This window comes from Scyliorhinus torazame, chromosome 10, assembly GCF_047496885.1.
Source record: "Scyliorhinus torazame isolate Kashiwa2021f chromosome 10, sScyTor2.1, whole genome shotgun sequence".
Classification (NCBI taxonomy): domain Eukaryota; kingdom Metazoa; phylum Chordata; class Chondrichthyes; order Carcharhiniformes; family Scyliorhinidae; genus Scyliorhinus; species Scyliorhinus torazame.
Window position 1 is genome coordinate 221337705 of NC_092716.1, and position 19029 is coordinate 221356733.

The window sequence follows — 19029 nt, forward strand, 5'->3', positions numbered from 1 at the left end:
GGTAGTGGCAGCCCGAAAAGTATGGGGGCAATGGAGACAGCACATGAGACTGGAGGGGTGGTCGGTGTGGTCACCCATCTGTGATAACCACCGTCGCTAGACGGGGCCTTCAGGAGGTGGCAGCGGGCAGGGATTGAGAGATTTGGGGACCAATTCATTGAGGAGGGTTTCCCAAGCCTGGAGAAGGTAGAGGAGGAGTTTGAGTTACTGGATGGGAATGGGTTCCAGTGCCTGCAGTTACGGGATTTTGTCCGGAGGCAGATCCCAAGCTTTCCTCGCCCCCCACTAAGGGGACTACATGATAAAGGTGTTGTCTAAAACAGGGGCTGGGGAGGGGAGGGTCTCGAAAATATACAAGGAACTCGTGGAGTGGGAAGGGGTCCCAACAGGAGAGGTGAAGAGGAAGTGTGAGGAAGAGCTGGGAGGAGAGTTGGAAGTTGGGATATGGGATATCATTACTTCTTGCATAATGATATGGGAGAAGGCCCTGAGGAGAGTTAATGCATCCCTGTTGTGTACCAGGCTTAGCCTGATCCAGTTCAAGGTGGTCCACAGGGCTCAAATGACTGTGGCCCAGATGAGTAGGTTTTTTGAAGAGGTGGAGGACAGGTGTGGGGGGGGGGGGGGGGGGGGGGTCCTGAAAATCATGTACATATGTTTTGGGCGTCTCCGAGGCTGAGGGATTACTCAGATGTCACGTTAGAGGTCCTGAAAGGAAAGGTGACTGAGCCCCGAGGTGGCAATATTTGGAGGGTCAGAAGGTCCGGGAGCCAGGGAGGGAGAGAGGCCAATGTTTTGCCTCCTGGTGGCCCAGAGACGGATTTAGCTGGATGGAGGAACTCGGAGCCTCCAAAGTCGGGGGTCTGGGTCAGTGACATGGCAAGGTTTCTCCGGCGATAGAAAATTAAGTTTGCCTTAAGGGGTTCAGTACAGAGGTTCGCTCGGAGGTGGCTGTCGTTCATTGACTTCAAGGAAAACTGACCGTCAGCAGGGGAGGGGGGAAGGCATGGAAATGCAGGGTATCTAATGTATGGGTAATTAGGGTTTAGGGCTGGGGAAGTTGGGTGTGTTATTGTGAGGTTTTTGCGTGTGGTGGATCGCTGTTGTTTAAAATGTTAAAATTATAAATACTTCAATAAAATATTTTCTTATTTTTTTATAAAGGACCTTAATAAATATGCACTTTTCTGCCTAAGTTTTGGTCATCTGTCCTAATATCTTGTATATTACTTGCTGTCAAATTTCCTTGATAATCACTGCTGTGAGTGCTTTGGGATATTTCACACTGTTAAAATTGTATATAAATACAAGTTGTCATTGTTGCTTTCTTTCAGTTTTATTTTCCATTTGCAAGCCCTGATGCATTATTTTTCTGTTAAGGATTACTTCTTGCATAATCTCTCCACTTTAACTTACATCCTGGCTGCAAACTTTATGTAGGATGTACAGAAAAATAATTAAATTGCTAACTGGTATCAAAGATAAGAGCCATTGGAGATATGAAGTGTCCCAGTAATGGGGCCTGTCGACTGTTAAATGGCAACGGTAGCTTTTGCATCAAGTCGAATTTGTTATTACAGCGTAAAATGCAGCCATTTCTAGAGGGCTGGTGCCAAAGTTTTTTTTGCCGGTTCAACAGTGGAGCAATTTGGTTATTCACAACTCACAACGGATCTCTTCACTGTTATAGATTAACCATGTGTACTCAAATTCTGTTATTTTTGCAGCAAATCAATGGCTGTAAGCAAAGATTGTTTCCACTAGCTAGTGAATATGCAATGAGGTACCATAAACTTGGGATCAGGACAAGAAGAATAAAAAGGGTTATTTTTTACATCAGAAGGGTTATTGGAACAATTCTATCAAGACACAAAAATGCAATATTATTCAAATGAAATTCAATGAATATTGGAATATAAAAATGACAGGGAAACGGGACTTATGGATACGGCAGTTTAAAAATAAAGACCAGCACATGCACAAGCAAATTATCTCTTCCTGTGCTATAATTACATTTATTGTGACATGTCATTGATGGAGCACATCCATCTGACAACTTGGGTTAGCTCTTGGAAATTTCCATGCCGTTCAATTCCATACATCAGAATTCGCTGTACTCCTTCCTCCTGGACACCAGCAACTTCCTCACTCCGATATCCTAGTGGAACATTTTACCAACTGGTAGATCAAGTATCTCCTGTTCAAGAAATAGTCTTTAGGAACACTGTCGAGCATTGTTGTGGATCTCAACTGAAGAATGCTACATGGCACAGTGGTATCAACGACCTGCTTGAGCCACCTTGCTGATGTCCTGGCAGTAAGCCCCAACAGTTACTTTCAACACTATATGCAGCCGTCACTGTTTCACAACCTAAGGAATCTGCTCTTCAGTCTGTGGATGAAATTCTTCCCACATTGTTCACCTGTTTACCTTACATCACTCACCAAATTGAAAAACAAAAAAGCACTCGAGCCATTTGGCATCACTCAAAGAAAAATGGCTCAGGGGTTCACGTATATCAGCGCAACAGCAGCTGTGTTTACACTAGCTCTGCTCATCTTATAATCTTTTATTTTATCCTGTTGCACATTTCATATTTGTTTTCTTGGGTGGAAGGGGCTCTCTTGGTTGAAAGAGCAGTTTGTTCTCTTCCTCATTAATGGGTGATACGGTGTGCGCCAGGGAAATGTGGAATCAGGGTTGGGCCCTGATACTTTGTTATCCTGCAATTTGCTTCTTTAACTTTTTTCTTTAAATGATCTGCAATGTCACAAGCAGGCTCACATTAACACTGCAATGAAGTTACTGTGAAAAGCCAGTAGTCGCCACATTCCGACGCCTGTTCGGATATACACAGAGGGAGAATTCAGAATGTCCAAATTACCGAACAGCACGTCTTTCGGGACTTGTGGGAGGAAACCGGAGCACCCGGAAGAAACCCACGCAGACACGGGGGAACCGTGCAGAATCCGCACAGACAGTGACTCAAGCCGGGAATCAAACCTGTGATCCTGGAGGCTGTGAAGCAACTATCCACTGTGCTATCGTGCTGCCCTTCTGGTAGCTCCAGCTCTTATTTTCCTCAGTTTTACTTGGGAGGCCGTGGAAGTTTAATCATAATCCAAACATGTTGTTGCCTCTCCTCTCTGTACAAATGTATGGAATGATGTTAGTTCTGTACTGGGCCTGAGACTGGGGTTAATGTGTGTTGAGAGGTACATATATAAGTCCCCTTTGGAACTGGGCTTTTGCATATTTTCTTTTCTTTTGTAAGAATGGGCATAAAGAATCCATGATTGGTTCCTGATTACGTGCCTCCGGGTTTGTTATCCAAGGTGATGTGCTGTGTCATTGCTACTTTAAGACTTGAGGGAGATCTATATTTGTGTGCGCCCGAACATGGCATGGAACATTTATCCTGAACTCTCATGGCAATTATGAGCAGATGTGTCATGGGAGGGTGCACACCATTTTACCACATTTTCATGGTTTCATCCTGTTCCTTACTTGGTCTTTGATGGGCTTTTAGGGGCATTTAACCATGTCTAATGATTGTATCAAGCCAGTTGGAATGTTGTTCTCCTGTTCCACTCAGTATTATTGTGTGTCGAGTAGTTTTATTTCCTTGCTTACTGAGTCATATTTATTTTGTACTTTTGTTGCATGGTTTGCAAAAATGTTAAATCTTAATGAACATACTAGTGGTTAAATAGACTGATCATGACACAATCGGCTGCACAAGACATTAACACAAGTATGGGTTGTTGAAACTATTCCTCCGAAGTGGCCTCAAGGCATTCTCATGTATTTTCACAAAAACAAGGAATCCAAATCAAACTGCAACAGCTACAGAGCCAACAGCTAAACCATTTGCTTCGGAGTTACTTGCTTCAATCAAGAACCACCACAAATTCTGCAACAAGCGGACTTCACAAGAGAAAGACACAAATTTACATTACAGCAAATAGCACCCAAAGAACTTGAACAAAAGGAATCACAAAAGTTACCAACGTGAAAAAAAGCTTATTACTCAATAGGTAAGTGTCCATGGCTCCTCTGAACCTCTTGACATGCTTACCAAAATTGCACTGACCAGAGAACTCTATGCTCACATAAACAGTGGCAGAAAATTTTAGCTAAGAATATTGGAGCACGTTAGGGCTCTGTTCTCACCCCAAACCTCGACTGGTCAGTTGTTGACATCAGAAAATCAATAGCAGAGAAAACAAAGTATGCATATATAGATCTGGATTTTACTAATGACAAAGCGGTTGAAACTATGGTTTTCTTCAAAGTTCTACAAAATTTTGATCAAGAATCATCTAACCCTAACATCTAACAGATTGATAGATTTGTCACCCAAAGCTATGAAGGGATATGGGGCAAATATGGAATTTGGTTACATATCAATCTTAATCTCACCGAATAGAGGAAGAGACTCACAAGAACAGAAGGCTGTTTCACCTTATGTTCCAAACCCGTTCCTAATCTCCCATCACCAAACATGCCACCAAAAAGCAAATTCTGAAAGCACTCCTGTCACAAATTTATTATTTGTTTACGTTTTCTCCAACTTCTTCAGTTCTCTGCCAGAAGGCAGGTCTGACCCACAGCACCACAGCCTCCACCACAGCTAGGTCGAGGACTCAGGTCCCAAATCCACCCCAGCCAGTCAAGGATCAATCCCGATGCTGTTAGCACCAATCTGATCCACAGCAGCTGCCAAACAACGCTCTGTCAAGGAGCCAGAGTTGCTGCGGCAAGATCCACTTTTACATGCATAGTGTGGTACTATCATAGTGATGGTACAAGCATCAATTTTCTTTCCATCATATGGCTGACCAGGAATCTGTGTCACTCTTACTGCCTGCCATTGGCATGTGTTTCCTCCCACAAGACCCGAAAGACGTGCCGTTAGGTCATTTGGACATTCTGAATTCTCCCTCTGTGTACCCAAACTGGCGCCGGAATGTGACGACTCTGGGCTTTTAACAGTAACTTCATTGCAGTGTTAATGTAAGCCTACTGGTGACAATAAAGATTATTATAGTACTCAACTAAAATTTGAAAGCATTTAAAATTATTATACTTGATTATTCCTTACTTGAGTAAATTATTTTTTTTTTAAAATAAATTTAGAGTGCCCAATTCATTTTTTCCGATTAAGGGGCAATTGAACTTGGCCAATCCACCTACCCTGCACATCTTTGGGGTGTGGGGGAAAAACCCACACAAACACTGGGAGAATGTGCAAACTCCACACGTACAGTGACCCAGAGCCGGGGTCGAACCTGCGACCTCGGTGCCATGAGGCAACAGTGCTAACCCAACTGCGCCACAATGCTGCGCACAAATTAATTCACTTCCATCTAGTTAAAAGAAATATAAAATAGGAAGCAAATAAAAGGTTGCATATTTGATCTTTTTACATATCAGATACCTCTGCTGAAACAAAGTCAAATAAACCTGACTACAGCCAGCTCTCAACCAGAAATCGATAGTTTGCGAAACCTACAACTTGCACAGCAGCACCTTTTCAAAATATTTTAACCATTTAATGTAATTACATTGCTCTCGGACATTTTGCAAATGTCACCTGTGTTCTGTGTTATTTGGCTGTTTCTTTCACATACTGCAACTATTCCATGTAATCCCAGACCCAGTAATCCCAGACCCAGTGTAAAAAAAAAAATATATTGGAATTCCAACTTGACAGATAGAGCAATCCTACTGATATCTATTCACTGATTCATTTCAAATAACCCTGAAGGCCAAACAGTAAGGATCTTGGTCATTAGAACAGGCCTAACTGTGTAGAACCAGTGATTCAGGTCGGCTGGTAAGCCGTTAACGCCACTTACACCAGACTGGTTTCAGATTCCATAGACCTTTCCACCTGCCAGCTCGAGCAGCTATTTGCCCATATTCACTCTTCCATTCAGGTGTCCCAGTGCAGACTTCAAAAAATAGTTTCAGTTCATAAGACTTCTGACCGCTATGTTATTTATTTTAACTGCTTGGGGCAGCACGGTAGCATTGTGGATAGCACAATTGCTTCACAACTCCAGGGTCCCAGGTTCGATTCCAGCTTGGGTCACTGTCTGTGCGGAGTCTGCACATCCTCCCCTTTTGTGCATGGGTTTCCTCTGGATGCTCCGGTTTCCTCCCACAGTCCAAAGATGTGCAGGTTAGGTGGACTGGCCATGATAAATTGCCCTTAGTGTCCAAAATTGCCCTTGGTGTTGGGTGGGGTTACTGGGTTATGGTGATAGGGTGGAGGTGTTGACCTTGGGTAGGGTGCCTTTCCAAGAGCCGGTGCAGACTCGATGGGCCGAATGGCCTATTTCTGCACTGTAATTTCTATGCTTAGTTAAAGCAAAGTGCCAAATAAAAGCAATCTGTGTGCCCACAACAAGGGAACCCAGGACACATTACTCAGGCTGCTCTTCGTCAAGCAACTAATTACAAACTATCAGCAGTAACTTGGGAGCAGTTCACTGGGACATCAACTTACAATGATCAGCAATTTCTGCTTGCATGGCACCTTTATGTAAACAAACATTCAAACGAAGAAGGGATACGTCAAAAGAGCTGAATGCTAAATTGATCAATGACAGATCTTCATGTTTTTAAAAAGTTGATGGTATTTTAGGAAGAAGCTCTAAAAAGTAGGTTGGACGAAGACAGTTGAAAGCTTTGTTACCAATGGTAGTGTAAATGAATATGAGGATGCACTCAAGGGAAGGTACATAACATTTAAAGGTTAAATGGGAAAGGGAGTCAAGTCAAAAGGAATGACCAATATGAAGATCATAAATGCCGAGTAACAAGCCCATAACCACAATCTTGTAAATGGAGGTAAATAACTCAATTTTAACCTTAAAATTATCTCGTCAATATTACTCATGTTGATAAGAATTGCATTGCAGAACAAGTTCTCATGAAATACTTGGTTTAAAATAATTATGTACAGACAGGGGAATGCATAATAAAGGGACAAAGAAATGGCTGAGCAACTGAATACATACTTTGGTTCTGTCTTCACAAAAGAGGACACAAATCAGATACTAGAAATGTTGGAGAATGAAAGGTTTAGTGAGAGGGAAGAACTGAGGGAGATCAACATTAGTAGAGAAATGGTGCTGGGAAAATTGATGGCATTGAAGGCAGATAAATCCCCAGGGCCTGAGAATCTGCATCCCAGAGTGCTTAAGGAGGTGGCTATGGAAATAGTGGATGCATTGGTGGTCATCTCCCGGGATTCTATAGACTATGGAACTGTCCCTGCAGATTAGGGGTAGTTCACTTCACTCCGATATTCAAAAAGGGAGGTAGGGAGAAAGCAGGGAGTTATAGACCAGTAAACCTAACATCGATAGTGGGGAAAATGCTTGAATCCATTATCAAGGACTTTATAGCGGAAATTTAGAAAGCAGTGGCAGGATCAGTCAGAGTCAGCATGGATTTATGAAGGGAAAATCATGCTGGACAAATCTGTTGGAATTCTTTGACCATGTAACCAGTACAGTCGACAAGGGGGAGCCAGTTGATGTGGTACATGTGGACAAAGTCCCACAGAAGAGATTATTGTGCAAAATTGAAGTGCATTGGATTGGGGGAACTGTATTGAGGTGGATAGAAAACTGTTTGGCAGAGGGGAAACAAAGAGATGGGATTAATGGGTCCTTTTCAAATTGGCAGGCAGTAACTAGTGGGGTACCACAGGGATCGGTGCTGGGACCCCAGCTATTCACAATATATATATTAACGATTTGGATTACGGAACAAAATGTTAACATCTCAAAGTTTGCAGATGATACCAAGTTAGGTGGGCAGGTGAATTGTCACGAGGATGCTGGGATCCGACAGCATGATCTGGACAGGTTGGGCGAGTGGGCAAATCAATGGCAAATGCAGTAAAATTTGGATAAGTGTGAAGTTATTCACTTTGGGAGCAAAAACAGGAAGGCAGATTACTACCTGAATGGTTATAAATTGGGAGAGGAGTGTGTGCAGCAGGACCCGGGTGTCCTTTAGCACCAGTCGCTGAAGGTCAGCATGCAGGTACAGCAGGCGGTAAAGGAGGCTAATGGTATGTTGGCCTTCATTGCAAGAGGTTTTGAGTATAGAAGCAGGGATGTGTTGCTGCAATTATACAGGGCCTTGGTGAGGCCACATCTGGAGTAGTGTGTGCAGTTTTGGTCTCCTCTGAGGAAGGATGTTCTTGCTCTCGAGGGAGGGCAGCGGTTTACCAGACTGATTCCAGGAATGGTGGGACTGTCATATGAGGAGAGATTGACTAGGTTGGGATTGTTCTCGCTCAAGTTCAGAGGAATGATGGGGGATCTCATAGAGACTTATAAAATTTTAACGGGACTAGACAGGGTAGATGCAGGCGAGATGTTACCAATGATGGGTGTGTCCAGAACCAGGGATCACAGTCTGAGGATTCAGGGTAAACCATTTCAGACAGATACAAGACATTTCTTCACACAAAGCGTGGTGAGGCGGTGGAATTCATTACCACAGGAAGTAGTTGATGCTAAAACATTGAATATATTCTATTTTTAAAATAATTGTTATTCAAATTTTCACAAAATATCAACAAAATACAGAAAGAAAAGAACAAACCCCCCCCACCCTCTATACATGAATAATAAATTAACAACCTTCATCAACACAAAGGCAAAAATACATGCCCACTCAAGAAAAACGAGAAACGAACCAACCCCCTCCTCCCCCACCCCCCCGGGTTGCTGCCACTACTGACCATCTTCTAACGTTCTGCCAGGAAGTCTAGTATCGGTTGCCACCGCCTGAAGAACCCTTGTACCGATCCCCTCAAGGCAAATTTCACCCTCTCAAACTTAATAAACCCTGCCATATCGCTGATCCAGGATTCCACGCTTGGGGGCCTCGCATCCTTCCACTGAAGAATCCTTCGCCGGGCTACCGGGGACGCAAAGGCCAGGGGTAGCACGGTAGCATTGTGGATAGCACAATTGCTTCACAGCTCCATGGTCCCAGGTTCGATTCCGGCTTGGGTCATTGTCTGTGCGGAGTCTGCACGTCCTCCCCGTGTCTGCGTGGGTTTCCTCCGGGTGCTCCGGTTTCCTCCCACAGTCCAAAGATGTGCGGGTTAGGTGAATTGGCCAATGATAAATTGCCCTTAATGTCCAAATTGCCCTTGGTGTTGGGTGGAGGTGTTGAGTTTGGGTAGGGTGCTCTTTCCAAGAGCCGGTGCAGACTCAAAGGGCCGAATGGCCTCCTTCTGCACTGTAAATTCAATGATAATCTATGATTAATCTAGGACAAAGGTTCGGCACAACATTGTGGGCCGAAGGGCCTGTTCTGTGCTGTATTTTCTATGTTCTATGTTCTATGTTCTAATACCAGCCTCTTTCGCCTCCTGCACTCCCAGCTCCTCTGCCACCCCAAATATTGCAAGCCCCCAGCCCGGCTTGCCCCTGGAACCTACCACCCTCGACACCGTCCTCGCTACACCCTTCCAAAAGTCCTCCAGCGCTGGGCAGGCCCAGAACATGTGGGTGTGATTTGCTGGACTCCGAGCACTTAGCACACCTGTCCTCGCACCCAAAGAACCGGCTTATCCTTGCCCCGGTTAAGTGAGCCCTATGCAGCACCTTAAATTATATGAGGCTGAGCCTCGCGCAAGAGGAAGAGTTCGCCCTCCCCAGGGCATCCGCCCACATCCCCTCATCAATCTCCTCATCAACTCCTCCTCCCACTTACCCTTTAGCTCCTCCACCAAGGCCTCCTCCTCCTGCATCACCTGTAACGTTGCCGAGATCCTTCCCTCTCCAACCCACACCCCCGACAGCACCCTGTCCTGGACCCGCGTGGCGGCAGCAGTGGGAACTCCACCACCTGCCGCCGAACAAACGCCCTTACCTGCATATATCTGAAGGTGTTCCCCGGGGGGGCCCAAATTTCTCCTCCAGCTCACCCAGGCTCGCGAACTTCCCGTCCATAAATAGGTCACCCATCCTTCTAATACCTACCCTGTGCTAGCTCAGAAACCCTCCATCCATCCTCCCCAGGACAAACCGGTGGTTCCCCCGAATCGGGGACCACACCGAGGCCCCCACCTCCCCCCTGTGACGTCTCCATTGCCCCCAAATTTTGAGGGTCGCCGCCACCACCGGGGACGTGGTGCACCTTGTTGGAGGAAGCGGCAGCGGCGCCGTCACCAGCGCCTCCAGGCTCGTGCCCACACAGGAAGCCATCTCCAGCCTTTTCCATGCCGCCTCATCCCCCTCCATCACCCACTAACGCACCAGTGCCACGTTGGCGGCCCAATAATACCCACAGCGGTTAGGCAGCGCGAACCCCGCCCCCCCATCCCTGCACCGCTCCAGGAACACCCTTCTCACCCTCGGGGTCTTCTGCGCCCATACAAACCCCATAACGCTCCCGTTAACCCGCCTGAAGGCGGCCCCAGGGATCAGGATGGGGAGGCATTGGAACAGAAACAAAAACCTCGGGAGCACCGTCATTTTAACTGACTGCACGCTACCCGCCTGGGAGAGTTGCAGCACGTCCCACCAGTTAAACTCCTCCTCCATCTGCTCCACCAGCCTCGTGAAGTTAAGCTTATGCAGGGCCCTCCAGCTCCTAGCCACCTGGACCCCCCAGGTACCTGAAACTCCTCTCCGCCCTTTTTAGCGGGAGCTCACCAATCCCCCTCTCCTGGTCCCCCGGGTGCACTACAAACAACTCGCTCGTCCCCATATTAAGCTTGTACCCAGAGAAATCTCCAAACTCCCGAAGGATCCTCATCACCTCCGGCATTCCCCCCACCGGGTCCGCCACATATAGCAGCAAATCACCCGCATAGAGCGACACCCGGTGCTCCTCCCCACCCCGCACCAGCCCCCTCCAGTTCCTCGACCCCCTCAACGCCATGGCCAGGGGTTCAATCGCCAGTGCAAATAGCAGGGGGGACCCCTGCCTCGTACCCCGGTGTAGCCGGAAATACTCTGACCTCCTTCGGTTTGTGGCCACGCTCGCCACCAGGGCCTCATACAGCAGCCTCACCCACCTGACGAACCCCTCCTCGAACCTTTCCAACACCCCCCACAGGTACCCCCACTCCACCCTATCAAAGGCCTTCTCCGCATCCATCGCCTCTCCGCATCCATCGCCGCCACTATCTCCGCCTCCCTTTCCATCACCGGCATCATTATAACATTCAAGAGCCTCTGTACATTGGTATTCAACTGCCTCCCTTTCACGAACCCAGTCTGATCCTCGTGTATGACCTGCGGCACACAGTCCTCTATCCTCATGGCAAAATCTTTGCCAGCAACTTTGCGTCCACATTGAAGAGTGAGATCGGCCTGTATGACCCACACTGTAGGGGATCCTTGTCCCACTTCAGGATCAGGGAAATCAGCGCTCTAGACATCGTCGGGGGCAGCGCCCCCCCCCTTCCCTTGCCTCGTTAAAAGGTCCTTACCAACAGCGGGCCCAGCAGGTCCGCATACTTCTTGTAAAACTCAAACGGGAACCCATCCAGCCCCAGTGCCTTCCCTGCCTGCATGTTCCCTATCCCTTTGACCAACTCCTCCAACCCAACCGGCACCCCCAACCCTGCCACCTGCCCCTCCTCCACCCTCGGAAAGCCCAGCCGGTCCAGGAAGCGACCCATCCCTCCCTCTTCCAGTGGGGACTCAGACCGGTGCAGTTCCTCGTAGAAGTCCCTGTAGACCCCATTGATACCCACCGCAGTTCGCACCGTGTTCCCTCCTCCATCCCTAACTCCCCCGATCTCCCCAGCTGCTTCTCGCTTCCGAAGCTGGTGCGCCAGCATACGGCTCGCCTTTTCTCCGTATTCATATACCGCCCCCTGCGCCTTCCTCCACTGCGCCTCCGCCTTCCTGGTGGTCAACAAGTCAAACTCAGCCTGGAGGCTACGCTGCTCCCTAAGCAATCCCTCCTCCAGGGCCTCCGCGTACCTCCTATCCACCCTCACCAACCTCTCCCTCTCTCACCTTCCCCCCCCCCCCTCTCCTTGTGTGCCCTAATGGAGGTCAGTTCTCCTCTGACCACCACCTTCAGCGCCTCCCAGACCACCCCTACTTGCACCTCCCCATTGTCATTAGACTCCAGGTACCTCTCTATACCGCTCACCTCCACGTCCGCCAGCAACCCCACCTCTCGGCGGCACAGCGGGCGCTGGTCCCTCTCCTCCCCCAACTCGAGGTCCACCCAGTGCAGAGCATGATCAGAAATGGCTATCGTGACAAAAAAGTCAATCCGAGAGGAGGCCTTGTGAACATAGAATTTCATAGAAGGAGGCCATTTGGCCCATCGAGTCTTCACCGGCTCTTGGAAAGAGCACCCTACCCAAGGTCCACACCTCCACCTTATCCCCATAACCCAGTAACCCCAGCCAACACGAAGAGCAATTTTGGATACTAAGGGCAATTTAGCATGGCCAATCTACCTAACCTGCACATCTTTGGACTGTGGGAGGAAACCGGAGCACCCGGAGGAAACCCACGTACACACGGGGAGAATGTGCAGACTCCGCACAGACAGTGACCCAAGCCGGGAATTGAACCTGGGACCCTGGAGCTGTGAAGCAATTGTGCTATCCACAATGCTACCGTGCTGCCCTGGAAGAATGAAAATTTCCTGGCCCCCGGCCTCGCAAACCTCCATGGATCCACTCCTCCCATCTGGTCCATGAACCCCCTCAGCACCTTGGTCGTCGCCGGCCTCCTGCCCATCCTAGACCTCGAGCGATCCAATGTCGGATCCAGCACCGTGTTGAAATCCCCCCCCCCCCCCATTATCAGGCCCGTCTCCAGGTCCGGAATCGGGCCCAGCATACGCCGCATGAACCCCGCATCGTCCCAATTCAGGGCATATACATTGACCAACACCACCCGCTCCCCCTGCAGCTTGCCACTTACCATCACATACCTACCGCCATTGTCTGCCACAATGCTCGACGCCTCGAACGACTTCCCAGCTCCGGCCCCGCCCCTTCAGCCCTAAACGCGGAGAAAAAAGCCCACGCTCTCCACTCGCCCGTCCCCGCCTCCCCTGGCGCAGCACCCTTTCCAGGCCCGGTCCCACTACCCCCAACTCAGGCCTCTTCTTTCTCTCCCCCTCCCTGCGCGGGGCCCCATCTCCCCTACCGACCATCAACCCCCCAAGCAGGTTATCTAACCCCCCCCCCCCTCAAACGAGCCCGCCCGGCGGACCTAATTAAAACAATGCTCAATCAACCCCCAAAAAACAAAGAAGCCCCCCTCGAAACACAACCCAACAATCCCTCATCCCCGACCCTTAGTCTGAGTCCAGTTTTTTGGCCTGAACAAAGGCCCACGCCTCCTCCGGGGACTCGAAATAGTGGTGTTGATTCTTATAGGTGACCCACAGACGCGCCGGCTGCAGCATACCGAACTTCACCCCCCTTCCTGTGCAGCACTGCCTTCGCCCGGTTGTAACCAGCCCTCTTCTTCGCCACGTCCGCGCTCCAATCCTGGTAGATCCGGACCCCCGCGTTCTCCCACCTGCTGCTCCGCTCCTTCTTAGAACACAGAAAGATACAGCACAGAACAGGCCCTTCGGCCCACGATGTTGTGCCGAACCCTTGTTCTAGATTAATCATAGATTACCATTGAATTTACAGTGCAGAAGGAGGCCATTCGGCCCATTGAGTCTGCACCGGCTCTTGGAAAGAGCACCCTACCCAAAGTCAACACCTCCACCCAACACGAAGGGCAATTTTGGACACCAAGGGCAATTTATCATGGCCAATCCACCTAACCTGCACATCTTTGGACTGTGGGAGGAAACCGGAGCACCCGGAGGAAACCTATGCAGACACGGGGAGGATGTGCAGATTCCGCACAGACAGTGACCCAAGCTGGAATCAAACCTGGGACCCTGGAGCTGTGAAGCAATTGTGCTATCCAGAATGCTGCCATGCTGCCCTTAAGAACAAATAAATCTACACTATATCATTTTACCGCAATCCATGTACCTATCCAATAGCTGCTTGAAGGTCCCGAATGTTTCCGACTCAACTACTTCCACAGGCAGTGCATTCCATGCCCCCACTACTCTCTGGGTAAAGAACCTACCTCTGATATCCCTCCTATATCTTCCACCATTCACCTTCAATTTATGTCCCCTTGTAATGGTTTGTTCCACCCGGGGAAAAAGTCTCTGACTGTCTACTCTATTCCCCTGATCATCTTATAAAGCTCTATCAAGTCGCCCCTCATCCTTCTCCGTTCTAATGAGAAAAGGCCTAGCACCCTCAACCTTTCCTCGTAAGACCTACTCTCCATTCCAGACAACATCCTGGTAAATCTCCTTTGCACCTTTTCCAAAGCTTCCACATCCTTCCTAAAATGAGGCGACCAGAACTGTACACAGTACTCCAAATGTGGCCTTACCAAAGTTTTGTACAGCTGCATCATCACCTCACGGCTCTTAAATTCACTCCCTCTGTTAATGAACACTAGCACACCATAGGCGTTCTTCACAGCTCTATCCACTTGAGTGGCAACTTTCAAAGATGTATGAACATCTCTCTGCTCCTCCACATTGCCAAGAACTCTACCGTTAACCCTGTATTCCGCATTCATATTTGTCCTTCCAAAATGGACAACCTCACACTTCAGGGTTAAACTCCATCTGCCACTTCTCAGCCCAGCTCTGCATCCGATCTATGTCTCTTTGCAGCCGACAACAGCCCTCCTCACTATCCACAACTCCGCCAATCTTCGTATCGTCTGCAAATTTACTGACCCACCCTTCAACTCCCTCATCCAAGTCATTAATGAAAATCACAAACAGCAGAGGACCCAGACCTGATCCCTGCGGTACGCCACTGGTAACTGGGATCCAGGCTGAATATTTGCCATCCACCACCACTCTCTGACTTCTATCGGTTAGCCAGTTCGTTATCCAACTGGCCAAATTTTCCACTATCCCATGCCTCCTTACTTTCTGCAGAATCCTACCATGGGGAACCTCATCAAATGCCTTACTAAAATCCATGTACAATACATCCACTGCTTTACCTTCATCCACATGCTTGGTCACCTCCTCAAAGAATTCAATAAGACTTGTAAGGCCCCTCACAAATCCGTGCTGACTATCCCTAATCAAGCAGTGTCTTTCCAGATGCTCAAAAATCCTATCCTTCAGTAACCTTTCCATTACTAGCAAACTGGAAACTAGCAAGAGGACAGGAATTGAGACATCTCCAAATAAAACACTTCCTCCGCAAAGAGACAGTAGGGTACCCAGGGGCCCCAGAAAGCACACTACCAGAGGACTGATAGGCACAAGCAGCGAGAAGTGGGGGGCTATGTGGGAAAATATAGGAACAGCTACTGCACAGAGCCCGAACACCACTGGACGGGACCAGACAGAAATGGGAGGACGAACTGGGGACAGAGGTAAGATGGGGACTCTGGAGGAAAGCACTGAGCAGGGTGAGCTCCACCTCCGAAGGCTAAGCCTAATGCAGCTCAAAGTGGTGCACAGTGCGCACCTGACCAGAACCCGAATGAGCAGGTTCTTCCCGGAAGTCGAGGACAAATGTGAACGGTACCAGAGGGGCCCGCCCAACCACACCCACATGTTTTGGGCTTGCCCCACGCTTACTGCGTTCTGGACAGCCTTCTCCGAAGCAATGTCCAAAGTTGTGAGGGTGAAGCCATGCCCAATAGTGGCAATCTTCAGGGTATCGGAGCAGCCAGAGCTACACATGGGGAGGGGGGCCAACGCCCCTGCTTTCACTTCCCTAATCGCACGCCGGAGAATCCTGCTCGGCTGGCGATCGGCAGCACCACCCAAAGCTGCAGACTGGCTCACTGATCTCTCGGAATTTTTCCACCTGGGGAAGATTAAGTACGACATCCGAGGGTCAGAGGAAGGCTTCCTGGATACTGGGGGGCAGTTTATCGGCCTTCGAGGCCAGCAACGAGGAGTAAGCCAGGGGAAAAACAAAGATGAAGAACCAAAGGACTGCGCAACCTGGGGGGGGGGGGGGGGGGGGGAAGAGAATGGGGGGAACCACAAGAGAGGAGAAAGTGTGCTGAAACCAATGGGGGGGGGGGGGGGGGGGGGGAGGATATTACAGACCGATCCGTCGGGCAACAAAATGTACGTACAGTTAGTCAAATGAAGGACAAAACAAACCTTTCTGTAAAATAAAATTAGTGCGGGCAAGAAAAATGTAATGTATATAAGTTACAACTGTTTATAAATGAGAGAAGCCAATAAAAAGATTTGCAAAAAAATATATTTGTGCACCGGAATTAAAGGATGGATCAAAAGTGGGCATTTGGATTGGAGTATGCAACTACCGTTCTGAAAATTCCTCAATGAGCAGAAACAATTTTTAACAAATTTAGAAAGTAAAAGCAATTAATCATCAAAAGATTTGAGTGATCCAACTTCACCCAATCTTAAAAATTAAGTTAATAATGGAAACCTTGACAGTCATAAGCTTAGGTCTACAGGTCCGAATTTTTTCACAATTCTGAAATGACTCAATTGTTAGCTTTTACAATTCTACCTGCAATATAGGAATGGAACTAACAACAGGTTGTGGGCTGGAGTCACTGTGGCTCCTTTTGAAGTGTGTTGCTACAAATGCAAATTGACAATGGAAATACATTTATAACAGTAAACTGGCAAAATGAATTACACATCTGACAACACCTCACGCTATGGTTTAACTCACAGTACAAGCCTTCTTGTACATAATTAAAGACATTTTAATTGCTTTGTTAACTGTTTTTACAGCACAAGACAGTGTTATTTAAAAATACTACGCAAGTGCCCTACATTTTTCGCCCAAGAACTTTAAAGTTCATAGATAATATTAAAAAGCTCCTTTTCATTTAGTTCTCCGCTTCAATAAACCGTAGTTATTAACACTATCAACCTTATGTTATCAACCACTATCAATGTTGCTGTGAAAATAATAAAACTCCACAACTCAAAAATATTTACTATTTCTTGGAAAGTACAATGTTCTGCAAAAGCTTTAGGGTTTCACGTGCAAATACTTCCTTGTTTGGGCGATTAAAATACTATCGGATCGTTGCAGATCCTGCAACTTTGGGTCACAAAAGATTTTTCCAAAATAAACCACATATTGCGTTCTATCACGGCATTTTAGAGATTAACCAACAGAGCATGGTCTTTAAACGCTCGTCTGCTTCGAAGATGTTGACAAACACTATGCGTGTGCTGTAAGATGAACTGTTCAATCGGATATTTTATGGGTTTTTTAAAAAAATAACGTCAATTTCAGCAACTCGTACCTGCTCTCTCGATATGCAAGGCAAAGACGTCCTCCTAGGCATCTTGCAGCCACCATAATAGCTGGTCGATATTTCTCCTAAAGAAACACAACTCGATCTCCTGCGTGGTTTGATCACTGGGATTTTCTCCTCTGTGGTTATCCTGCGGCGGGCTTCTCTCGGAAACAGGGAGTCAAAATACACAGCAATGGTCGCCCCCACCATCCCAACCCCACAGGCCAAGAGGGGTCTCAGGGCTGCCGGGAGGGCGATCAAACTCGTGATGGAAGCCAACCTGAGAACACCGGCAAACAGCAAGATGAGGACGCTCTGTTTCACTTTCAAAGTGGAGAGCAATGTCAGCAGCCCCACGCAACCCAGCACCACGGCCGGGGCCAGCAACCTGCAGAGAAACAGCTGGTCCTCGCCGAACAAAACTTGCACCACCAAGAAATCTCCGATGTAGCAACATGGAGGCAATGACAGGAGCCAAGCCGTGTTGCTTTCCCGTTTGCTCTTCCTCAGATAGAATGTCAACCAAAAGAAGGCACAGCATATGCTAAAGAGGGGGCTGAGGGACTGGAATGCGATAGCCCATGCCGTCTGGAAAGTCTGCAGCAAGGATGGAAGGAACTCGGCGTCCAGGCATCTCCTGGCCGCGACAGAGAGCGCGACGATTGCGAAGGCACTGCAGCCGCCCCCGAGGTAGAAGGCTGCGAGTTTCGGACGAGCCAAGCCGAGCCTCTCCAAGTTACACCACCTGCAGATGGAAAAGCCGCCGTCCTGCTTCAGAGGGGTGACGCAGCTCTTCACATAACCGTTTCGGCTACTCTCCTCCTGGCACTTGGCGTTGCTGCTGCTGGTGTTGTTGTGCGGCGCCGAATCCCCCTCCTCCCTCAACGCCATGTTTAAGTTTCCCCCCCCGTCCCCCCCGCCGTCCTTTTTTTCCCCGTGCGTTAGTTCGCACACGCACTCGGGAATCTTTCACCGCTCCCCGCCGCCAATCACTCGCTCACTACGCGAGGGCGAAGGAAAGATCGCGCATTTTGTCCGAAGAGGAATAATAGGAAAAACACAGCCCGCATACTTCACTGTTTCTCATATATACACACCACCACTCGCACATAAACACATTGAACCCGACCTGAGCTCACTGACCCCGCCTCCCTCCAGCTCCGCGAAGCCGCTGTTGCTACAGCACCCGCACGAGCAACCCCCCCCCCCCCCCCCCCCCCGGTCAACGGCTCCCTTCCTCCGCCCAGGCCGCTTCAAACCCCCGCCCCCCGGCGCCATGCCCGACCCGCCAGCGCGTGTGCCACCCACCACTCGGCGTCCAATCAAACGCCGCCTTCCCGCTTCAAACTGCCTCGCGCGCTCAACTGAATGGAATCCCTGGAAGGGGCCGAGCGCGCGCGGCAGCAGGTCAGCGCGGCGGCTTCCCTCCAGCACGTTGAGTTTTCCCTCCTGAAATTCGAATTGCGTGTTTTGCAACTTAATAAAATCGCGGCTGCTTCCCGACGAATTCAGTGTGTTCACCTGAGCTGCTACTTGGGAGGTATTCACTTCAATTGCAATAACGCCGGCTTCAAAGAAAGCTGGAGCTCTCTCTGAAGAGTATGAAACAGACTTCCATTAATCAGAGGGAGTTGATGTAAGGTGCGTGTCGTCCAGGAGGTCTCACAAAGAGGATCTGTGACTTGTGCAGTTTTAACAGCAAGTGTT

At 48.6% G+C, this 19029-nt stretch overlaps 1 protein-coding gene across 4 annotated transcripts in view; it reads right to left on the minus strand.

The window, feature by feature from the left end:
* The window catches only part of pde3b (phosphodiesterase 3B), a 363186-nt gene extending 344968 nt beyond the window's left edge, over positions 1–18218 (minus strand). For all 4 annotated transcript variants that reach the window (XM_072466423.1, XM_072466421.1, XM_072466422.1 and 1 more), the window contains exon 1: positions 17329–18218. In XM_072466423.1, the coding sequence (XP_072322524.1) occupies positions 17329–18213 (885 nt within the window). In that variant the 5' untranslated portion in view covers positions 18214–18218. The remainder of the gene's footprint in view (positions 1–17328) is intronic.
* Between the last annotated feature and the right edge of the window lie 811 nt (positions 18219–19029).